Here is a 26,244-nt window from a genome sequence, read left to right on the forward strand (position 1 = left end):
TATCTTCACTTGGTTTTAACAGAAAATATTTGTGACATGCCCAAGAGTGAAAATCCAGAGAGTTATGTATCCTGGGAATAAATCAGTGAATGCCATGTGTTATCAAGCACCAATATTTATTAGAATCATAGTTGACCAATATCTTACTATCTGGAAGAACAAATGGAAGTTTATAAACTTCTAAGAGAAAATTGCCTAGAGTTTTAAAAAGGTGCATCGTTTGCAGATAATGGGGAGGAGTGACTTTCTACACACATAACACAAAACTTCAGTTGATAAGTTTGGTATGATGTGCCAAGTTAGACTGAGGAATTATATAACAATTGCATTTTTTATAGAGAAGTAATCTTATTACATAAGTTTACTTATATTCTCTTGTGCATAGAACAAGAAAGAAGTGCATAAGCAAGGATGATATTAACCAAGTGCTTTCACTGACTAGATATCATACAATCTCTTTTAGATGTGTCATCTTGTTTAATCCTCAAAATAATACAAGGTGAAAAGTATTAATCCCGTTTTTTTAGAAGTGATAACAAAGACTAAGGACAGTTATATAATCTATCTAAAATTGAAATCTGGATGTGACAGAGGCAAGATTTAAGCCCAGGAATGTTTGATTCTAAATTTTGATCTACTCTAGCAATTGTCAGGAGGAGACTGAATTCTTTATAATTATTCTCCAAACAATTCTTTATGAAGAACACAGATAACAAAAACATGATTTCCTAGAAGCTCACTTGGATTAAAACAGACAATCTCTTTCTACCCTTACATGACTTCATGATGAAATAAAAATCAATGTTACTTCTTTCACTGTCTGTCCAGCTTAAGAATTCTTGAGCTTGTAAAACTAGGTTATAAATAGCATTACGAGAGGACTGCAAGACAAAGGAAAGGGATATGATAATTCTAATACTAATGCTGACACATGAACTTCCAGTAAACAATTCCAAAAGCAGAAGCTAGTGAAAGAAAAGTTCTTAAAAGGAGAATCTTGAGCCACAGGAAATTATACCTTGACTCAAACACATACACTATGAGACCGAAGGGTAATGGAGGGAATCTCTATTTCTGTGGGGAATGCCCCTATTCTAGGAGATTGGGAGTAGAGAGGGGTTCACCTCAGTAACCTTAATGAATAGAGAAAAACGGAAAATTTCAAAGCAAAGACAAATCACAGGGATGGACTTTCTAGGAGCTCTCCGTGGTACTGCCGAATTTACTCAATCTATTTGGATGATTTCTACATAGCACTAAAGTTCTTTGAGTTGAGGCCCTTTTCAGATTTAAATATTTATGAAACCAGAAAACAGCCTTATAATTTACAACAGAGTGATTTTACCTTTTTTTTTTCACTAACTATATTACCTCTCTAAGTTTAGTATATAGTAGTAAACCATTATGATGGTGATCATCTACCCCATGTAGAGAAAGGACACCTCAGAAACTACTGAAAGTAGTTTATTTACCAACCCTGCAGCAAACCATAATTGTTGTATTTGGGTAAAATGTGCTTCTCTTAGCAATTTTAGATAGATAATGGGATGACTGAAGGTATTGCTGTGCATCTTTGAAACCAGGTGATAAAGTCACATATCTGCCTGAATCACTACCCAATTGCAAATAAGCCTGGCTTATTAAACTTCAGAGTCTAAGCTCAGATCTATTTATACTGATCTCCCAGGAACTACTATTATCCCCTGAAATATTTAGGTACATCTTTTGAGAAAGACATAATACAGATTTTTGTACACTAAAATAGTCCTTTTGTGAATTAGTCTTTTTGAGGGATGAGACACATTTTGTCTACCTGAAGGTGAAATAAAGCATTAATAATTAATTTAATTGAAGACAAAAATTCCTTTTGGAAAGAAAACAATAATTTTACTTTCTTATTAAATGTTAGCTAGTCCGGTGAACACATAAAAATATTTGCTCCCAGACACATGTCTGTAAATGCATAAGATAAAGACAGATTCTAAAATACTTTCTTAAGTTATATTTATTGAGGTAATGTTGATTTATATCACAGTATGCTAAGGAAAAAAGAAGCCTCTAACACTGCTGGTGGAAATGTGAACTGGTCCAGCCACTATGCAAAGCTGTGTGGAGGTTCCTCAGAACACTAAAAATAGATCTACCATATGACCCAACTATTCTACTCCTAGGAACTACCCAAAGAATACAAAAACAGGGCCTCCTTGATGGTGCAGGTGGTTGAGCACAGCGTTGTGAAGCTGTCCGCAGCCTCTGCAGTGCTGGTTCGATCCCTGCTGACCATGGAGCAACCCACATGGCATGGCAGACCTCCCCCGTCTCACCCACTGCTCCCCTCAGCAGTGTATTTTGGTCAATTTGCCTGTTCTGTTCCCCACTCTGTCTCAGACGAATCCTCTCACCCTCCCGCACATCTGGCCTGTACCCCAGTTCTTGTATAAATAAATAAATCTTTTTAAAAAATACAAAAACACTAATTCTAAAGGAAACCTGCACTCCTATATTTATTGCAATAAACAATAACCAAGATATGGAAACAACCTAAATGCCTTTTTGATTGGATCAAAAAGATGTGGTATATATACACAATGGGATATTACTCAGCTAACAAAAAAGATTCTAAATTATTTTATAGACAATGTACATGTACCTACAAAGTAAGAAATATTCATTTGAAGCCAGTTTTTTTAATCAAAAATAGTGGATACCTAACAAAAATTATTTTGAATTTATATTTCTATATCCATCAAAATTATCAACCAATGTGACAACAGAAGAAACACATTTTAGAGAATATATTCTACAATTTTACCTTCCCATTACTATTCAAGTTACAAAATTAGATTGAGTCTAATAAAGAAAAAAGGAGTAAACAAAAAAAAGAATTCAAAGACTTAAAAAAAATCCAAGACACAGCTAACATAACATGAGTGAAAAAAATTAAATTTGTAGATTAACAGTTCTATTATAGACAGAAGAAAATAACACAATATGAAGAAAAGAGCTTCTGGAATAGCTTCAAGAATGATGTGGATTCTGCACAGTAAACAATATGATTTTAAAAGTAGATGCTATAATATAACTTTTACTTTTATTAATGTATTTCTGTACTGACTAAAATTAAGTTGACCTTAGCAGTTTTCTCCACCATATGACTAAACAATAGGTAAAACTTCAAAAGGTTTTTAAAGCCCTTGTTTAATATGGTGAGTACTTATGGATTCCACACCCCAACATATGACAGTAACTCTATTTTCCATAGTCATGCAATAAAACATCATAGTGAAGTTCTTTTGTTTTTTTGTGTTTTTTTTTAGCAACTAATATTATTTTCTGGAAGTTTCTTAAGTTAGGTCATGCCTTGCCAAAAGAAAAAGGAATAGTTGTATTCTTATTTTGTGAAATTTAAATCCCCAATTCAAAGAATTTCTAACTTAAAGGTCAAGCAGCAACATTACTAAAGTTGTCTTGAATACAGTAAAAACTACAGAGAAAAATAAAAATAATAATAAAACTGCAGAGGAACAGTTGACCCATTTCTCTTTTTAAATTGAAGACATTGGGAAATTTTATCTTCTTGGGAGAATCAGAACAATTCATGAGAGTTGAACTGACTGGATCACAACTGTGTTATATTTGTTATAGGGATATAGTTACAATGACCCAGCAACAGAAATTGCCTAGCCCCGTTTCTAGGCAAAACTAATCAGGTATGGAGATTGTAGTCCATACACAGTATCCATTGTAGTAAAGATGTATTTATTCCATTGTATTTGAATGTAGGAATTAAACTTCCTTAAACACTATCTAATTATCACCTCTTCCTTTCAGAGAACATAAGCAAAACATGCTATAAAGAGCTGACTGAAGAGTCATCACATTTATTTTAAGGACTCAGCACTGTGAATGTGAGTGTAAGATCACCACCATTTCTCTTCTTCCTAGAATCACATTTACACTACATCCCTTCTACTCCTTTGTACTCATGAAAGCCCATTTGACTGAGTTCTTGCCAAAGGAATGTCAAAGGAAACAAAGTACATTCCATTTGGATTTTGTACATAAGAAACTATATATCATACGTGATTCTTATATACTTTCGCACTTCATGGACGAAATGGACTGCAACTGAGCAAAGTGACCTTGGAAGTCACATGTATAAAATTTAAAGTCATGTGAATAAAATGCCATGGCAACGAAGTAAAAGAAATTAACTCACTGACTCACTAAAGAGAGGCATGATCCACTAATCAAAAGTACTCTGTATATTTGGTTCTCTGAAACTTATTGATATAATAAGTAAAGGTTTCTATCTTTAAATAGCCTCTTTGCCTTTCCCCCACATCTCAGTCCCTGAGAACCACTATTATATATACTTCCTATTACTATAAACGTGACTTCTTCAGATTCCACATGTAAGATCATGCAGTATTAGTCTTTCTGTGCCTGGCTTATTTAACTTACCAGTAGCAATTAGGAAGAAAACATGTCTCCCAAATTCATCCATATAGTCACAAATGGCAGAAAATCCTTGGTTTTTTTCCAAGGTTTTTAAAAGTTTTCTTAAATATTCCACTGCATTTAAATTAATGTTTAAAAATGGATGTTCAAATGTTTAAATGGATGTTCACATTGTGCAGTTTCGGTATGAAGAGTGAAAGAAAATGAATTTCCACTGGGAGAAAAGGATATATCAAGATGCACTTACATTGCTACTAAAAAAGAATAAGAGAACTTGCAGTGACTTATCTTTCTGTTCTCTACTTAAGGACATGTCTAAATACAGCCAGCAGAACAGCTCAAAAGGTTTGTTCAGTTTCTCATTATAGGTAAATACTTTTTCTACTCATTTATCATTCTCAAAGACTCAAATCAAAAGACTGTTATTTGCTCCTTTCCTTTTTGTTGCTTTAGTTTATTGAGACAGTATGATAACTACTCTATTTTCCAGTGGTTGAAAATGTAGAAGTATTAAATTTTATTGATAATTATTGATGATCTCTAATTCAATAAGTATGCAGGTAAATCTGCAGTACTCATGTCTTCATTTTTTGTCATGGTTTACACCCACTTTTTTTTTTTTTAAAGATTTATTTATTTATTTATACAAGCACTGGGTACAGTCAGAAGTGCAGGAGAGTGAGAGAATTCACCAGAGCCAGAGTGGGGAACAGAACAGATAGACTGACGAAATATACTGCTGAGGGGAGCAGCGGACATGGCAGGAGAATGCTGTGCATTATGTGGGACCCTCTCCAGCCGCTGGGGATCGAACTGGTGCTGCAGAGGCTGCAGGCAGCTTGGCAACCCAGCGCTCAACCCCTGCGCCACCAGGGGAGGCCCTACACCCACTTTTTACAACTGGACATTTTCAATATTTAGCTGCCAATTAAAGGATGTAAATAGCAATTTTAATATAATAAATATAGTGATATATATACACTGATATATACATATACATACATATATGTATATATAGGTACAGAATTAATCTAGCCCATTATCAAAGATTATATAATTTTTAGTCTCCTTGCTGAACTGAATATTATATATAGCTTTTACATGCCTATTGTTAGCTTTTAAATAGATTCCCAACCTGGGGACTAAAAGATTCCTTCTGGGGACTAAACCTCTCAGCCAAACCACCACACTCTCACATGAATTAAAAGCAAGTTTAGAGTTTTTACTCATTTGGTTTTAGGTTAAGTAACAACTGAACGGAAGCACACTTAGCTCAGACAGCTTTGCATGTGATGAATAAAATGTCACTTTTTTTACATACTGGCCTTGTCACTGTTTCTCAATATGGTTCTGCCTGTGCATACAAAATGTGGAAGTAAAAGCTTCCACCTTCAGACTGTCTGAATGAATACAGTTCATGAGCTTATGTTCATTTTTTTAGAAGATGGCATTGTTTTAACCTCCTCCCATCAATGTACCAAAATGCTGTGTTAAGTTTACAAGGTAGCTTGTATGCAAGATGTTTCTGCTATAATCCAAAGCATTATACACCTGAAAACTATTGACAGATGAACAACCATTGTAAAGAACACTGTTGCAAAGAACAGACTTTGTTTAATTATGAACCCCTAATTTACTCAGTTTCTCACTGAGTCCCTTTTTAATACTGCCTTAACCATCCTACACACACACACACACACACACACACACACACAAAATTTCAAAGATGGCAGAAATTGCAGGTAGGATTTGGAGGCTTGAATAAATTATTGCTACTCTGGAGTTCATGGAGCTCCTTACCCACTAGCTTTGGACAGAGATGTTCAAAGTCATTAGCATGTTTTTGGCAAGATCCCCTCGGTAGGACTGTGCTTCCAAAGAATCAGTGCCAGAATTTGAGGCAGCAGCACTTTCTGTCTTCCACATGAATGACCAGCCTTCTCAGAGCTAGCAGATTGGTGACTGCTGGTAACACTGGACACTTGAGTCAAAAGAAAGGGCAGCATTAAGTACTTTGAATTGATTACATATTATTTATTCTTACACAAGCCCTATTTATTAAGGGCTCTAACACTCTCTGGCACTGATGTAGGCATTTTGTGAGGGTCCTACATCTGAGTCTTACGTAGCAATTCAAAGGGCTATTCAGTTCCTTGTTACAGTGAACCCCTTTGCCAACAAGCCATGTCTTGACTACATTATGTACTGTTTAGCAGCTGTAGTTTTGAGATTCCTGTGAAACCATAAAAGCAAAGCACAAAGACATAGCAGCACAGAGATAACAGATAACAAATATCCAAAGGGCAGCAAACAACAGAGGTATGTTTAGGATATATATTTTTTTAATTCATAAATAAGGGAGTCTGGATTTTTATAAGTTTGAGTTTTTTCATTAATACTAAGTTTTAAGAATGGCAATATTTTCTAAGTATTTACAAAATACAGCAACAATGATCAGAAAATATTCAAAGGGATATTTCACTGTAAATTCAAACAATCTAGGCTGTTCCATGTATTTGCAAAGATTTCATGTTTTAATTGGCTTCCCAGGCAGGTATCTTAGAGTCTGCAAGTCACATCCTCTTAATCTTGTATTGATTGTCTAACATGTTTCCCATTACTATGACGACCCTAATCAATTAACTTCTTGTAAGCAGCAAGACAATTTTATCTTTCTCTTTTTCCTGCTAAAGTGTGAAAACTTTATTTTTACAAAAATATATGGTGCTGCCTCTTATCCATTATGGAACTGCATTATGTTGGGAGAGATACCTAATGCATTTCATTTTTTAAGAAACATTTGAAGATTCTTCACAGAGAAAACATACAGAATTGCTTTGGACCAATATCATAATCGTTCATCAATCTGTGATTGTGTTGATAAAAATTCTCTTTGGCCTCCATCCAGGCTACTGGAAAGTTGTCAGTCACTCAAAGAGGTCACTCACTGAGAAAATCATTCTGCCACTTGGTTTCAAAAAAAGTGCAATATCACAGCCCCAATGTTCTTGACTCCTTTGGCTAGAATTATGCTATCCCAATAAACAAATTTCTCCTCTATAAAAATTGTGAGAATTTCAGCATGAGGGAGGGAATTACATCTAAGCTGTGTCTACCCACTTTTTCTTAGTCACAGCCCTCGAAGCTTAGGAACAGGACTCAGGCAAGACATTGATCCTTGGATACAGACCACCTTGACTCAAGCTTTGATGTCAAGAAAAATTTGAGGAAATGTCTGAAACTCCCTGACGTTCCATTTCCTGCCCAAGCAAATGGGATCTATATACTTGCCTGTATGACAATTTGGGGCTTTTCTAGATCTAACCCCTCCCTCCATCCATCCAAGTTCATTCTTCTACCTGAGAGATATTCCCAAAGCAGAGGAGCACTCCATCATTTTCCTGCCCCAAATTTCCTATGTCTGAAGAGCCCAGAGAAGTCAAGGGCATGTCCATGTCAATTACTTTAATCATTCACATCACCAGGTAAGTGCAAGATGCATCATTTCTAAAATAATACTTTAAATTTGATATAAAGGAATACAGTGAGTTTCAAACAATTCAAGTGATTTGGTCAAGTATTTGAAATGAAGCAGGGTTGCCATCCAAACCCATGTCTGTCTGTCTGGAGGTTGTATTTCAACCCTTCCACATTGTGTCTCTATTGACTTTATCCCATAATAAAGTCATGGGATCTTGTAGTAATGTTCTATGTGCTTTTATCCAAGGTAGCAGGTGCTCTCTTTAGCCATGTCACTCAAACACTTCTTTGCTTGAGGAAAAAGGGAGTAGATGTGAGTGCATGGATAAAAATATGTCACCTCAGGAGGAAGATAAATGGGACCTCTTCACTACATAATTATATCTCAATAATTATACAAATCATTAAAGAAGGTTTTCTCTCTAAAACAGACCTACTCATAGCCATTTTTATTTTTGATTCCACTTCCTAGAATATTTCTGTTTACCTAAATAAAAGCAACGCATTTTAACAGAATTGTGGCATTACATAAAATTATCTCATATCTGTGTTATTAAAAATATTCTCCCCTCATAATTTCCCTGACTGAGCTCACTAAAAGGGGCTTATTACTGTGGTAGTAGTGGTGGCGTGGTAATGGATGGAGGTGTTTTTAGCACTTAAAATTATGCATATATCTTTACTTCACACATTTTATAGTTTTATGTTCACCTCAAAAAATGTTTATTCATGCTGTGAATGAAACAGAAATATTTCTCACATAGTAAAGGCAAAGCACAACATAGACTTGACTAGAAAAGTCAGAAAATGTTAGTTCCATGTAAGACTAAGTATGAAACCAAGCATGTCATAACGGAACATTCTAGCACCTCTTAAATATTCGCAATTGTCATTGGTTTTATGTACAGATGTAGACACACAGAGATACAGATATAAACATAGATCTAAAGCATTTAAAATGTCATCATGAGCTGGAAAAAAATGTGATTTCAAAAGTAAGTAACGTCAAATTTATTAACTAATAACCAAGAAAAGTTTCATTCTTTTAAGTGGCTTCCCAGTTGGCAACCAAAAGGAATTAGCCCGTTTACTCAATGTGGATCCTGGGAGAAAGGGAGGGGACTGAGACATATGTGGGGCATAAAGACAAGGCAGCTCTGTGTGAAGTCAGCACAGGTTCCAGCTAAAGTCATCTCCCACTCTGGACACAAGCACAGAGGTATAATCTAACTAGTGTTTGTTGTGCTGGCATTTAGTACTTAAGAACTTCTGATATTTGCCTTGGTAAATGTCTGAGTTGTCCATTTTTTCTCCTGCAGTGACTTTTCACATTACTGCCAGAAGTTTTCATAGTGTGTATGAGCTGGCAAATGACAAAACACAGAGTCTATCCTTGAGGTGGTGTTTAAATTTCTTAGGAATAAAGTACAGGGCTTCCCTAGTGGTGCAGGGGGTTAAGCATAGCACTGTGAAACTGTCCAGAGCCTCTGCAGCATGAGTTCGATCCCAGGCCAGCGAGGGAGCAACCCACATGGTGCAGCAGACCTCTCCTGTCTCGCCCGCTTCTCCCTTCAGCAATATATTTCAGTCAGTCTGCCTGTTCTGCTCCCCACTTTGTCTCTGGTGAATCCTCTCATCTCCCCCCTCCCCACACCCCCTACACCACATCTCTGGCCTGTTACCCAGTTCTTGTGTGCATAAATAAACAAATCTTTTTTTTTAAAAAAAGGAATAAAGTGCATTCTCCAGTCCTGCATGCCACTGAAAGCTTAACCTATGCCTAGAGCAAAGAGAAAGATGAAGGTTAAACAGGGACAACAATTCTAAAAGGCCAGGTTACCATTGTGTGTTAAGTAACATGATTGGCGGTAACAAATTTTATTTACTAAGTGCAGAACCCTTTATACACTGCTGGCAATGGGGCAGAATTGGAACTGGTTGTATCTGATACACACATTTCTAAATGTGTCATCCAATGCCCTCTCCTAACCCTTAGTAACTGTCTCTGTGGAGTTAAAAAAAAAATGGCGTTGTTCAAGATAAAACAAGGACAAGGCTGACTCACCAAGAGCAGAAAACCTGTGATGGGAGAGGCTGAGAGAGAAAAGGGATCATAGTGTTTTATCACTCCAAAGGCAAAATTCAAACTATGACATCAATTTGGTTAAATGCTTTACTGTTTGGAAAGTGACCAATTTTCAGGTGGCTAGCCACCATCAATTTAGGTACCTCTAGATACAGTCAGAAATCACTATGATGCACAGATCTAGATAACATGAACTATTCAACTTAAAAAAAGTTTAATACCTGGCCAAATGAATGACGAAGATATAATTAGCAATTTTAAAACAAGTGATATTTTCAGTGATAAAAAGTTACATGAATTAACTATTGACTTGAAAACTTTTAAAATATATGAGAATAAATGCTAACTGATATCACTCAAGTCTTAACTTGCAAATATTTTAAAAACTTAAGATTTATTCCATAATTATTATATGCAAAGTAGCACTAAGCAAAGAAAGAAAGCAGTAGGACATTCTAAAAGTTAAGGAAGTAGTATTTTTATGACATGTCACTAAATGATAACTGATTTTTCATTATATAAATTCCAACCAGTTAAATGTCATTCACCAAAAGATGTAGAATTCCCATAAAAATTCCACATGACTGCTATTTTACACACACACACACACACACACACACTTTAATTTGGAGTGATTCCATATTTTAGAGACCAAAAAAAAACTAATGATTGATTGACTTCCCACCAGTTTTTTAGAGAACATGAAGAAATTGCTGATCAGATTCCAAATTCACCAAGTTAAATGGAATAATAAAGAAAGTATTTAGGTAATTAAACAAAATACACAGGAAGGGAAAACAAACCAAAAAGTGCCTAAATAACTAATAATAAAAATCCAAAAGGCCTTATTATCCAGATAAAAATCTCAAGTAATTGGGCCTCCCTGGTGGCACAAGGGATTGAACACAGCACTGTAAAGCAATCAGCAGCCTCTGCACCATGAGTTCAATCCCCACCCAGGCAGGGAGCTACCCACATGGAGCAGCAGACCTCTCCTTTCTCACCTGCTGCTCCCCTCAGCAGTGTATTTCAGTAGATCTGCCTGTTCTGCTCCCCACTGTCTCTGGTGAATCCTCTCCCCCCCCAACACCTCTGGCCTGTACCTCAGTTTTTGTATGCATAAATAAATAAAAACTGTAACAAAAATCTCAAGGACTCACATATATCTATATCTATATCTATATCTATATCTATATCTATCTATCTATCTATCTATCTATCTATCTATCTATCTATCTAAAGCTTAAGGAGATAGACCTTTTAATAGGTGGGAGTTTGAAAAGGTCTGTCTCCTTCAGCTTTTCTGTATAATCCTTTGATCAGTTAGTGGTTTGTTTCTTGCATCAAACTATCAAAATAATTTCATTTTTATTCTTTAAGTAAGACATTTTGTTTTGGAACACATTAGATAGGAGACATAAACAAGGGAGGCCAAGGAATTGGAAACTTAAAAATCGTTACCTGAAGGCCTTCGATAGCCAATCGAAGCATGCTTGGTGTAAGTTTAGAGGCTTGTTTGAAGGTGAAGTTACTCCAGTCTATGATCAAAACAAATCCATTCACTTGAAGCTCAGGATCTTCAATCATGGCTTCTAAAGAAAGTAAGATGGCACGCAAAATATCCACCAGTGTGTACCTATCAGCAACAGGAAAGTATTGCATTAAATCTGACAACCACATTTGCAAAAAAACTATAGCAAGTTTTTAGCACACTAAGAATTCCCTTTGAAATACCTCCAGTATATTGAGATGATTTTATCAAAATACCTATGGAGAGGAGGTATGCACAGCAGAGGTATACTTACATGCACTCTAAGGAAACAACAGAATTTAACCACAATGTTCATGTAGGTACAGTTTGTTTCATATTTTACAAACATTTCCTTTACCTCTAAACCAATGATTTTCTAAAATTTCATTTCATCTATTCTAAAAACTAGACATAGGACTTTCAAATAGCTGATGAATGTTCTCAATAATACTGAATTTCCTTTCTTCATAGTTCAAAACTGAAATTTAATGTTGTCTCATGAATAAACAAAACCATTGTATGTAAACAGTGGTGGTTACAGTGTCAATAGATTTTAATGACTTGTATTGAGTTTGTATCATAAAGATAAAAGAGAAAAGGAAAGGTACAACAGACAGAAGAAAAGGAAGGCAATGGAAATGAAAGGGAAAACCTACCTGCTTATTCAAATGCAGTTTATCCAAATTTCCTTTTCTGCCTTGCAGCTTAGCACAGTGCCTGACACACTACAGAAACCTATACATGCTCTTTAGGGTCCTATAATATGGAACTAGACTAGGATACATAAACATGGATTGTAGAAAAAGACACTGCCTTGACAAAGGCCATGGAAGTTAGAACAAAGAAGAGAAATTTGAGAATTATTTCAGAGGTAGAAGTGTTAAAATGTGATAATTAGATATGGAGACTAAAACTGAAGGAAGAGTAAAAGATGACAGTTTCTAGTTTCAGAGCCTGAGTAAATGATAAAATCTTTAATTAAAGTCAGTAATGCAAAAAGAGGATACTGTAGGGATGGCTGTAATGTAGAGTTTGGAATATTTAAGAGGAATTAGCAAAGTTATGAAATGTTTCAACGATATTAATTTCTGAGTAGCCTGAATTTCACGTTTTATTCTCAGATATTCAGGTGGAGACTTTCAGGAAAAGCTAGGAAAAAAAATCAACTTTAGGGAAAAGGAGGGATGTGGAGGGTGGTGGGTTAGGAGTAGAAATCTTCAGCATTTAATGGACGTGATGGACTCACCAGGAAAACAGGTGAGATGGTGAGAACATGTAAAGGAGAGTTTTACTTTCATATATAAAAATATTTGGAGATAACTAGATTAAGTGTAGTAGTTCAGAAAGAAAGGAACAATTAATAGTGAAACAGGGTGATTTTTCACTTTCTCCGGGCCCCTTTTCTTCATCTGTAAAATCAGTAGTATGAAATAGAATCTCTTCAGGATCCCAGCATTAACCAAGCAGAGGGCATGTTGTCAGAAAATCTCAAGGTGGAATCACTTCCCTACCCCTCATTAGCTGTGTGGCCTGGATATATCATTGGTTTATGATTCTGAGGTCAAGTACTCATAGATGAATAAAAAAGGACCTATGAATATCACATCCCATCTCTCTGCAATGGCAAGGCAGGTGGGGGAGGGGGAAGGCAGGGAAGGAAGTCAAGACACAATTTAAAGAGAAAGTATCTGCACAATGGCAGGTATACAGCAGGTCTCTAGTTTATGTTGCTTAGGAAAGACACAGTATACTTTATTTTAATAGCAACCATAGCCAGCACACTAGCAGGGCATGATCAAAACCAAAGAATAATTGTACACTTTACTTAAAATGTCAATGATGACATGAAGGACAGCCTATCACTTATTGTAAAAGACAAGGATGAAGACATTATTTTCAAACTTTTGTACAAAGGTTATTTTATAGATCTAGACCTATAATACCTCCTGAATATACAGATATTAAAACTTTTTATAGAGCTCTATTATTTGTTTTTAAAACTATGAGATTTGTATGGCTGAATATCTTTCTTTATCTGTCATTATGTGACTGGACTATGTCTTTTTAAATATAATGACTTAACAGTGTTATGACCAAAACCTATAAACCTACAGAATGGAAAGCTGGATCAGAAAGGCTAGGTTTCTGGATAAAACCTGGATCCCCTTCATAAAAATACTTTTTGATTTCAAAATTCATAATATTATGGTAAAGAAAATTTTAAAAGTCCAACATCAAATTTCCCTCACTATGATCTTTCTTATGTCACCATAATGATGCTAAGTAGCATTGTCACCAAAGTAACATTTAGCAAAGCTTGCATCTGAAATCAGCTTAGGAAGGATGGATGATACATTGTATGTAGTAAGAATAAATCATGACACACCAGCAGGGGCTGAAAACAAGAGGCAATTTGTTTTAAACAATACACTATAAGTATAATTTTCTTAAACTGCCCAATTGAAGAGAGAAATTCATATACATATTACTCCAAAGGAGATAAAATAAGGCAAATCCCAGGATCAGCAAGGAAAAAGAGCAGGTTTGCAAAGTGTTCAAAGCAAATCTAATCAAGGTTTTTATTTAATATATTCCTTAAAAAAAGAGAATTCAATGATCTTTATATAAATCATATTAATTTGTAAGTTAATGGAAAGAACAAAGCTTCCTAGCTAACTGCGTTCAAAGGGCAAGGCAAAAGCACTCTTGACACTCAGTCCTCTGTTGTCAAACATGTCACATTCTTACCATTAGCAGCTCAGCAGGCCTTTCCTAAACAGAACATTACTACATGAGACTTGCCAAAGTCTGTATAATATCTTCCAAAGAAATGGAGCATTTTGTGAATTTTACCTCTCCAGGAATCCTACTATCATTCTTTTCTTTGAAATCATTTTTAACTGTTAAAATTGACAAATCAAAAGTCACCACAATAAATATTCAACATGTTCACATTTAGAGTTTATACCCCAATCTCTGGAGCCCCTTCATTGCAATTCTACTCTCGTATATTGGAAGAAAGCCATAAATAACAAACTAGCACATTAATGCAGCTCTTGACTCCTGATTGTGCTTCCCAGAATAGCATTAAGTAAAGCCTGATTCTGAAGTCAACTTGGAGAGGATGAATATAGCATGTAGTAAGAAGAAATAATGACACTCATAAGGAATTTTACAACTGGGACACCAGGCTGTGTAGATCATTGTTCCTGAGTGCGATCAAAGCTGCCATACTATGCAAGAACAGTATGAAGAAGACTTGGACCCATCTTCGTCTTCTGTTTCCTATCTGTGTGATCAAGAGCAGGAAAGCTCCATCTCCTGTCTGGCCATGCAAGGTTTTGGGAGACTGCCTAGCCTGTTCTACTTTCCTAGGGTTCACAGAGCTCATCCTCAACCACAGTTTGCAAATAGCATGAAGACCAAGCTAAATCTCAAACAGGTTATTTCCTACCTACTCTCCAACCTTTTCTTTCAGCTTGACAGGAAAAAACTAGCATCTTGGGGTCAAAATAAGGGGGTTGTAATTGTATGGGAAATATAAAAATAAAATTTAAATTAAAAAAAATAATAACATCATAGCATATGCTTCATGAATCTGTACTTACTGGAATTCAGCAAGATGACATTCAAATGTAAATCTATAAGTATAATTTGATCAATATAATTTTAATAATTAAACATAAAAAAAACCTAGCATCTTGTCATCACATTGAGCAGTACAACAGCAAGCAATTTCCCTCCGTCACTAAATCAGTCAGCCATTATTAAATTCTTCATTAAGGTTGCCCCCAACTCTCTGTTTTCATTAAGCCACGTATTCTAATGTCTGAAGTACTTTCAGTTAGAAAAGTGCCAGGGGGAGAGACAAAGGCAAAGAAGTACCTTTGTTAATGCTTCGGTGTATTGTTAGTACTAAAGTTGACAACTCGGTGTTTTATATGAGTGACTGCTAATAATAATAGTATCTGGGTAATAGTTTAAGATTTCCAAAGCAATACCAAATGCATTATTGCACTCTCAAAATAAGCCCAAAGTCTCTGTGCTGGCTTTTGTGCTTTAATTTTTGGAAATGAGGGCAAAGTGAGGTCTCAGAGAATTTTAGAGTTGTAAACACAGGGTCTCAGAGAATTCAGTTTGCCCAGAATCACTATGGGAATAAAGAGGGGAGCAGTCAGTCTTTCTGACTCCACGTAAATCAGTTCACTCCTTACAGTGCCTACACCTTGAACAGAGTTTATCTGCTTTTCCATGGCTTAGTGGCATAATACATGTCAGAAGACACATCAGTAAGGCAACACTAACCTGGAAGCATGCCAGTTTCCAGAGCAAGCTCCAGCCTGGTGCCATGAGGGGGACAGAGGCAGGAAAAGCAACAAGACACACTTAAGATTTGGGATGGGAAGAAACGACATCTACAAGCCCTGGAGAAAATATGAACTGCAATATATTTATCTGTCTGGCATGTATCACTGAGTATAGAAAATGAAGCATCTAAATCTTGCTTTTATTTTAGTTCTTTGAGAATATAAGTATGTGAAAACAAAAGAATCACTGGAAATGAAACAACTAGACCAAAAAATATCTTTCTTTGAAAAAAAGGTTAAAAATATACTCCTAATACCATTAAAATAAAATCAAATAAAAACAAATAAAATTATGCTGGAAAAATATAAACATATTAGAAAGGCAACTCCTTTCTGGGTATAATACTCTATATAACCATGCATCTGCTTCCTTCAGAAGGATATTCAATCAACTTAACTTTCTGTTCTTAATTGTCTAAATTTTGTTGTTTAATAAAGAATTTCTAGGGTCTCCCTGGTGGCACAAGGGGTTAAGACACAACCTATGAAGCTGTCCCCAGCCACTACAGCATGAGTCCAATTCCCCAGCCAGCCAGGGAGTAACCCACGTGACACAGCAGACCTCTCCTGATTCACCTGCTTCTCCCCTCAGCAGTGTACTTTGGTCAATCTGCCTCTTCTTTTCCCCACTCTGTCTCTGGTGAATCCTCTCACCCCCCACAGCTCTGGCCTGTACCCCAGCTCTTGTATGCATAAATAAATAAATCTTAAAAAACAAAGCTTTGAAAAAAGAATTTCTAAACCACACATTAATTTTTTTAATTAGCAGGGTTTTGCTTTTTTGATATAATTATATCTAATTATTTTCCTAGGTTTATGTTGGCAGCTATACACAGAAAAAAGATTTGACCAATACTAGTTGAAATATATAACTGCTTTGCACCTCAGTTTCTTCATCTGCAAAATGAGATTAATAAGAGCTACCTCATGATTGTGAAAAAGATTAAATTATTGTTTGTAAGTGCTCAGAAGAGTGCCTGACCCATAACACATGGTATAAAAATATTTTAAATGAATGAATCAACTAATTAGCTGAAATGGAAAAACAAAAGGTTGAACTCAGTTAACCAAGTAGGAGATGTTCTCTCTACATACTTTGAGTAGCACTCCTGTCCAGAATTTTAGGTACTGACAAATAATGCTCACATCAATTGCTTACCATCTTTCTAGTTGTTATTTAGCTTTACATGTTTTTTCTTCCCAGATAGTTTGTATGTCCCTTGATGGTACAAGAATGTGTCTTTTGGGCCTCCCCTGGTGGCGCAGTGGTTGAGTGCTGGGTTGTGAAGCTGCCTGCAGCCTCTGCAGCGCCGGTTCGATCCCCAGCTGCCCGTGAGGGTCCCACATGGCATGGCGCACAGACCTCTCCTGCCACGCCCGCTGCTCCCCTCAGCAGTGTATTTCATCAGTCTGCCTGTTCTGTTCCCCGCTCTGGCTCTGGTGAATTCTCTCACCCTCCTGCGCTTCTGACTATACCCAGTGCTTGTATAAATAAATCTTAAAAAAAAAAAAGAATATATCTTTCATTTGCCCTTAGCATCTACTAAATTTCTATGCATATATGTATGTATTAAAATATGTTGCAAATGGTTGACTAAAACACACTTTGAAAAAACTGATTTAAATTAAATACTATTTGCTCAGTATATTTTTTGAAGTTATAAGAACCCAACACAGCACATGTCAATAATTTCCTCATGTCAATATCTCACTATGATTTAAATGAAATATATGTTCCTAACCTCAGTGACATAGAAGAGTTCAATCTTTTTCCCAGAATGAAGATGTATTAATTTACCAAGAACAATTTGCTCATTTGCTAATTGTTGGCTCATGTTTAAAATATCCATAAATATTACTTCTGAGGCATACTTTCAGTGCACTATAGTAACCTCAAATCCTTTGCTTCTCTTCAACTTTGTTTAAAGTTCCATATTTGAAATATGAAAATAGCCTGGCTCAGGCCAGACCAATGAACATCTACTAAAGGCTGGCACTCTTGGCCTTTGCTATTATTTCAGGATTATTTCACTAATTACTGCATAATTGCCCCAGTTTTTAAAGACTGTCTTATTTTTTCATAGATTTGTTTCAATATTCCACTAACATTTCTCTCCCATTTTCCATTGTATGAACCAAGGGCATAATTTTGAATAAGATGCAGTTTCCAGAGTAGTTGTTAAGAGAACCTCCCTCTCAAGTAGCAGTACAGAAGCTCTGCTAGGACAGAATGCCATCAAATCCACATCTGCCATTTCTAGTTTTGATTTAATTTGCCTCAGAATTTGCCTAAAATACAGCATTGCAATGCCTCTGTATTTTGAAGACCGTAAGTTCTGACCCTACCATTATATATGACATCACCATAAAGCAAACTTTTGGGAAAAAAAATTAGTATTTCAATAAATAAAGACAAGTCTTGCAAAAATATTCTATTTCTCTTGTCTTTTAGTTTCTAAGATTATCACATGTGACTTTCTCCCTAATTACCTTCTTAATTGCCCTTAACTGTTCTAATCTATCCCTAGTCATTTTATTTCATTTTATTTTACTTCATTTAAGTTCACTTCCAGAGAAGAATAAAACAATGTGGTTGGGGTTAAAGCAAACCTGTATAGTCTGTGGCTGTTTCTTAAATTTTAAATTACCACTATCATAACGTTCTTTCCTTTTGAAGTTTGGCCACATTATTTTAATCAGTGGGCGCATGCCATAATTCAAACTGAAGCTGCTAATAACTGCTAATAACTGGTTATTTACATATTTTCTTTTTTATGAAAAAAATCACAGAATAAAAACAACCTAAAGAGAATAGTTTTTAGTTTTTAGGCAAATTCACAAATAATTAGAGGATCATAACAATGTACAGTCAGTCATTTTTTTCTACTTCCAGAACTTCAATACTGTAAACAATAATCATTATCTATCGTGACAAGTCAAACATAGAGTGATGTTCAATACTTCTTGAATTGCCATTATTTTATGAATCATTTTAGTTTAGTGGATCTAATTATCTTCTAAGTTATTAACCAGATTCCAGATAAATGATTGTTTGCTGTAGAGAACTACTTTATAAGTCTAAGAAGTACAATACTACTTGCAAGGTAGCTGAAAATTTATAGGCCAACTATTAGAGCGAATGTCTTCATTATGTTTCAGGTGACACCATTTACTAATGAATATTACCCAAAATTATGGGCCAGTGGATTTCATCTTCTCAGACACCCGTTTCCATGCCCTAGGGTCTGGCCTAAGATCTACTCTCATTCCAAACTTCCTTTTTTTATGACAGTGTCATCACATTCTTTATGGTACATTATCCTCACATTCTGCTGGTGAAATCACATGGAAATTTAAAGGTTATCTTCTGAGTCCGAAGCAGGACATTAACAATCAGGAAAGGAATACAACTTGTAATGAATGCATGGAGGGCTACTGTGTGCATTATTGCAATGTAACAATCCAAATCTTTTTAAATTTGTGAAATTTTCTTTTATTTTCAGAAATGTTGTCAGTTAATCCAAAAGAGATAAAGTCGCATGACAGTTTTCCAAGTACAATCGATGTACTAAATCATGAGTCTGTTTCATTATTTTTAAAGATCCAGGAATCACAGTGAAAGTCATTTTGACATTTCAGTATTTTGATTAGTTTTCTTTAATTATTAGAAGATGTGTACATTGTAAAATATAATGATTTTACTTAGATCTTTCTGAAGATTCCATGTTTCCTGTAAAGACACTGGAAATGGTCCAATTCTTTAAAAATAACCTGAAACTGACCTGCACTACACTGCTGTAGAGATACGACTTTATTTATAGTCACCATCTCTCACACTCATTTATTGTTTCCAGTCTCCTAGGGAACAAAGAGAACTGTCCTACAAATTTACTACAGGAGAAAGTATACTTTTGATAATCTCCTACTTCAAATTTTTTGTACTGTATAATGCAATTCAACTCAAATATTTAAAAAGCATTAACTCTAACTGAGGTGCTGTTATAAATATGATAATATAATAGCAAAGACAAGTCTATTTTGCAATACAGATCAATTATTTCAAGAATCTTTGTAATGTTTTTAAATATGCACTAAAAACTTTTGCTTTGCTCTCTGGGAAGTTTAATTTTCCAATTAAAGAGAGGAATTTTCTTGTACTTCATTTCTGGAATTTCGCTGGATAATCCCTACCTAGTGTTTCTTTAAAACAATGCCATTCATTCCTTTAAAGTGATGCAACTATTAAAAAATTATTTTTAAAAAGTTATTGAAATTCACTTAATTCACTAAACAATTCAAGGAGTGTCGTCAGAATTATATTCAGATTGTGCAGTCATTCCAAGAGATGCAGGTTGTCTTGGACTAGCGGAAGGTGCAAAAACACCTGGCTCAGAACAGAGGAGGGGCTAGAAGTGGGGGAAGGATTAGCACATGGCATACATCCACCTAACAGAGCAATAGTGAAGTAACCATCTAAAGAAGGTTGCAAACTTCTGTAGGAGTGAATTCACACAAACCTTGAGGTTGCAGAGTGGAAGAAAGGGATTCAGGACAACTGCAGAAGGGTTAGGGACATCTAGTAAGTACAGCCAGAAAAGCAGCTGTCCTGCATGTTTCAGGGCAAGCAGACCGTCCTTATGCACATATCCCAATGATATAAAGTTTACAGAGGATGCCAAGAGGATAGATTTGTTTATCCACTCATCCTTGCCATTGCATACACACAGATGTGAGATAGAAAGCAGGCAAGGAGAAGGGAAAAAACTTTTTTCAATTATACAAGGAGGAAATTCAGCTAAGTAATCTCTAAATAGCTTTTATAACTTTTGACCTTGGAAGTACTCTAAAGCCTTGATTATACCTATTCATTTCCAAACATTGAAATAGAATTCTCAATTGTCTATGGGTCTTGATGGGTATTTTCACAAGACATAGCTTCTCATTTTTAATTTTACATTCACAAAAGTTCCAATATTTAAGATATTGTGGAGGTGTAATAAAATGAGTTCTACATACTAGTTAATAAATCCTCTCACTGTGATTTTCAGAGATACATTTTGATTATTAGCATTCTTTATACTATTTTTATATGAAAGCATTTAATAGTCAATAAAAAGTTTCTTTACTAAATCCAAAATAATAACCTTCCCATCTACATGAGAACTATAAGTGATTTTCATCTTAATTAGGTTCATGATTCCTATATAAAATGTGCAGTGTAAATAATAGATATTTACATAAATAAATAATAGTATGTCTAATGTATATGCATTTTTCCCTGAATACAACCTGCCTTGCTAATGGTATCTTTAACAGATTTATAGCCATATTAAAATATCAAATTTCCACAGTCCCTATTTCACTGTAGGTCAATAATAAAGTTCCAATCTGACATATTTAATATTAGGTTCTTTCTTGAATATCTTTTTTCAATTTTGTTAATACACAATCATTGGTTTGCATGATGCTACAATGTATTTCTCAGATACAAAACTTTTTAAAGAAAAATTGCTTAAAAAGATGGCATTTTCATAGTCCTTTAAACTTTTCTGTCTAACAAAGAGTAACCCCTACAATGAACTAAAGTAACAGAACTCCATTCCCCTTAGCAGCTAACTCTTTCATTGAGTTTCTTAGCTTTATGTTTCTTCAGTAACAGTTTGCCTTTATTTTAACTAAAATTAACCAGAGTACTCTCAATTCTATCTAGAATTATAGAGAAAAGGTAACAAATTGAAATGAGAAAGCTGTTAAATATTAATTTATATTCTAAGATCCTGTCTCTGAGAAACCTATTTGGAAATCTATGAGTGCTCAGTAACTGCAAAAGTCTTTTTATAATTGCTCCAGCGATGGTTTTCACCATATGTATTGAAAGTCACCAATCCAGAACAAAAAATGATACCAAAGTTGGGCCTCCCTGGTGGCACAAGGGGTTAAGACGCAACCTATGATGCTATCCTCAGCCACTGCAGCAAGAGTTCGATCCCCGGCCAGGGAGCTACCAATATGGCGCAACAGGACTTCTCCTGACTCGCCTGCTATTCCCCTTAGCAGTGTATTTTAGTCAATCTGTCTGTTCTGTTCCCCACTCTGTCTCTGGTGAATCCCCTCACCCCCACCCGTCTGGTCTGTACCCCAGTTCTTGTATGCATAGATAAATCTTTAAAATATATATAGATACACACACACACACCAAAGCTTTAAGAACCAGCTTCTTATGATTCACAGTTCTGGCAGCATTTTTAAGTTCCATAAAATAAATTTAACTTTGTACTTAATTGAAACTACCTTACCAAAGAGTCTATTCAATTTCCTCTACCTTTCAGTCAAAGAAAATAATGCTGATGGAGATGGCAGAAGAATCACTGTCTGTATTTTTATATTATAGTGTAGATGAAATAAGAGTATTATTTACCCTCCATTAAAAAGAAAGAGCTCAAAAGGTGTACCAACTGATACATCTGAACATTTTCCATTTTCTTCCAAAAGATGAAAAATCACATCAGACAAGAAACATAGTCTTTAGATTAGTGACAGGTGTAGAACAAGCACACCAGTCAGCCTTGATTTTCAGTGTCGGTAGGCACACTCAGCAACAGAGGCTACAACTCTTCCTTTCCACTGAAGTGACACATATCGGATTATTCCTTCATCTACACATCACCCAGCAGAAAAGCTCCCAAGCAATACAAATACTTGATCTTGGTTGAAGGGCAGCCTATTTTTTTTTTTAAAGAAAGAACAAAATCTTAATGCTAATGAGAGATGATGATGATAATGATGATGATGATGCTATAATGATGAAATTAATTCAAGAATTCCTTTAGGAGAGAGGAGAAAGAATCTTCATTCTCACACTCATTTCTCCATACACAGGAAACTTATCCAGGAGGTGAAGCAAAAACACCTTATTTAGAAGTTGGATGATTTAGATTGCACCATGATAATATGGTTCTGGAAGCACTTCAAGCTGCAGTAGAAACTGGGTGCTAGTAAAGAAATAGTTTCAAAGGACAAAATAAAAGCCTTTTGCCCACCTTCACCCGCCCCCAGCCTACCCCAAACTCATTTATTGTTTCCATTTTCTCTTTTTTTACTAGCCCAATTAAACAACATCAAAGCTGTAAAAGTCTGACAGGTACTTGGGGTCAATTCCGGGAAATGGGAGAGTAAAAGACTCCCTAGCACAAGTTTGGATGTAGGATTTACCTGCTCTGATCCCAGTTGGCAGCGAAAAGCACTAAAATCTTCCTGCCATAGTGGTCCAGATTGGCCAGGCCCCCGGGAAAGCCATCCTTCAGGGCCTGTTTGATGCCAGGGTCAGTGGCCTTGAAGCTTTTGAACATGTCCAGGTTCTGCTGCCTATACTCAAAGTATTGGGCCAAGAGACGGAAGGCCTCAAAGTGATGAAACTTCCTGGCCCTCAAGAAGCGCAAGATGAAGGCATCGTCCGTGCGCAGAAAGCCAATGTCCGGCCTGGTGATGACCATATCCCTCACCTCCTGGATGTCCTGGTGGAGGGTGTCTGGGTTCTCATTGAGCTCCAAGCGAGCTTTTTCCAGGGTCTCAGGAGAGAGACCAGCTTGTAAATGAGTCATTGTTCTGCCTGTTCCTCAGGCTTCCCTTCCTCTTGCTGACCTTGCTGACTGTCCCACAACAAACCTAGCCCTGGCCGCCACCACACTCCAGCTGCCGCCTGCTTCCTCTTCTTCACAGGAAATGATTTCTCTGGGTGTCCAATCAATTACCCTGTTGCTCCTGTTTCCCCACAGGTTTTCTATGAAGGATAGAAACTTCTTCCCTGTTCCCTAAAAAAACAACATCCAGATGTGGCTCCCTCTTCCTTTTGCTTTAAAGGGATGTGGACCTCTGGCGGGCCCAGCACTCCACTTCTTAGTCCTTTCTCCCTTCTAACAAACCACTCCGAATCCCACCCAGCACGGAAGATGCTGATCCTGGTACAGTCCTCTTCTTTTCCAAGATGTAACAAAAACAAGCCCCACGCACATCTCACCCCTGCACTGTGATGCTTCTGCGGTCCCCGCTGGAGGCTGCGCCTGCCAAGGATAACGATGAGAATTCTGATTAATAATGAGGAGGCTCTTCAGCGCTGAGCTCCAGGGCGGGGAGACAAGTCTTTGCCAGAAAGAAAAAGAGAAAAAGAGGGAAGAAAGGAGCTATGTTTCCTTCTGCTTATTCAAAAATGCCATTTTAAAAAGACATTTGTGAGATTTGATTTTAAATGATTATGATCCAATTAGGTGGAGATGCTGCAGATAGTGCAGCTTCCCACCACCCCTCTTAGATACACCGTGATCTCATAAGGCACCAGCAGGGTTTCTGGTGGCGTTGGTACCGGCGTGGGCTCCCCCCAACCCCACCCCCAACTTCTGCCTCCCTGAAGCCCTTCATTTCAGCGGACTTGCCTCGGGGAGGGGTGGGGGTGGGGGCCATCGCTCCCGGTAGGTACCTTTCAAAAGCTGAGGCTGGGGGGGGCAGAGGGATGGAGGGGTTGGGGTGGGGGGGGAGAGAAAAGGAGTGGAAGATAAAATTAAATATTCTCTACCTTTTCTATAAAACCCCAAAGCAAGAGAGAAGAAAGAGCAGCCGGTTCTTACCAGCAGACCCGGAGGCGGGGACGCTAAGCAATGCGGCACTCCCTGGCATCCATCAGCCGCGGCTTCAGCGGCGAAGGCAGCTACAGCTGCATCAACTCCTCTCGGCGGGATGGAGCGGGCAGAGAAGCGGGGTGACAGCGGGAGCCCGGGCAGAAGAGGCGCCGAGGAGCGGCCGCGGCCACATCGTCCGCCCGCAGCCCGCCGCCTCTCCCAGCTGCACGGGCGGGGGGCGCGCCCCGCGGCCACCGCGGTCACCGGTCTTCGCCTGGCCCGGCCAGTCCCGCCTGGGGAGCCGAGGAGTGGGGGCGCAGAACTCCACCGCCAGGATACAGAAGGCCCCGCGGGCGGCTGCCGCTTTTGTTGGTCCCGAGCGGCTGCGGCCTGCGCGCGGCGGGGTGGCGGGTGCGGGGCGCGGGCCCCTCCCGGTGCGCGCCGGAGGGATCGGTGTGGCGCGCGCCCCTCGGGGCGGCTGCGGCTGCTGCTCAGCTGTCGTTGCTCAAAGACTCCGCTCAGCCCAACTCCTCTCTAATTATCCCAGCACCGATCTCGCTGCGACGTAAGCACTCACTCAGCTCGCGCACGCACTCCGCTGCTTGCTCCCCGACTCGTTTGAGTAGGATGCAAAATCCTGGCGTTCAAGCATCCCCCCCGCCCCGAGCCGAGCTCCTCCAGCTTCTGGTCCGCACGCCCCGGCGGGCGACGCGGGAGGGCATCGCCCAGCCAGGTGGGGCAGATCCCCTCGCAGCCCCCCCCCCACGCCCCTCTCTCGCCCTTTGTAGGTTGACCCCTGAGCGCCTGGCAAGGAGCTGTTGGAGATGGTAATTCACATTGACACAATTTTCTGGTTCCTGTAGGAGGTAATTTGATGTGGAAGGAGGACGGAAACATTTTGTACTTTGCGCATTTGTTGGCAGAAATGTTTAATTTAGGAAGAAAAAAAAAAAAAAAAGACCAGGGTGGTTTCAAAGCCTTGCGTTCATGATTAAGCCTCCGGAGGAACTTATATAAATAGTATTTCAAGTATACACTGTGGCTGCTAAACACTTATTGAAGGGGATAAAATGAGCAAGGCGGCCAAAAAAAAAAAAGGAAAAAAAAAAAGAAGTAAACAGCCAAATAAACAAACAAAACAGTTTTCAGAGAAGGGAAAAAATAGGCACTGCTTGACTCACTTCTCATCTGACAATAAGGCCATTATTCCAGAAGACACATCCCACCTTTACGCGTTTTTACACAGCTGTATACTAGAGTCATCCATCACAAATGAAGATGCGTCTTTAAGCTGAAAATGACTTGTTTATGGGTTTGAGGGAAAGAAATTTTTCTATTCGCACAGTGCCGCATGTATTATTGAGTATGGCGCCAAGGGCAGTTCTTGGGTACAAACTGAAGATGGGGTCCTGTGTTCAAGACAACTCAGCTCTACGTTTATTTAACTGTGGGGCATTGTCCCAGATTCTATGGATAGATGGTCTTAAAGATTAAAAAAAAAGTCATCCATGGGGACTACTGAATATTAGATTCCTCCAATTACAGGCACATGTTTTTTGTTGTTCTTCTAGTAATGGTGTTGACAAAAGAAAGAGACTGGCCAACCTAAGCTATATTATTAATTTAACTAATGCAAAGTGACTCAGAATGAGAGAATAAATCTCTCACAGTAATTCTCAAGGAATTTACATTTAAATGGGAGAGAAA

The 26,244-nt window shown here is 37.5% G+C and overlaps 1 protein-coding gene across 1 annotated transcript in view; it reads right to left on the minus strand.

Moving 5' to 3' along the window:
- Positions 1-24,595, minus strand: part of CLVS2 (clavesin 2) — a gene marked incomplete at its 3' end in the record, with an annotated part of 64,419 nt that extends 39,824 nt beyond the window's left edge. Inside the window, exons 1-3 of the mRNA XM_084256119.1 lie at positions 24,547-24,595; positions 23,138-23,633; positions 11,489-11,663 (exon numbers count right to left, since the gene is read on the minus strand). Coding sequence (XP_084112245.1) covers positions 11,489-11,663; positions 23,138-23,526 — 564 coding nt within the window. The 5' untranslated portion in view covers positions 23,527-23,633; positions 24,547-24,595. The remainder of the gene's footprint in view (positions 1-11,488; positions 11,664-23,137; positions 23,634-24,546) is intronic.
- Between the last annotated feature and the right edge of the window lie 1,649 nt (positions 24,596-26,244).

Source organism: Talpa europaea, assembly GCF_964194135.1.
Source record: "Talpa europaea genome assembly, chromosome: 2".
NCBI classification, from domain to species: Eukaryota; Metazoa; Chordata; class Mammalia; order Eulipotyphla; family Talpidae; genus Talpa; species Talpa europaea.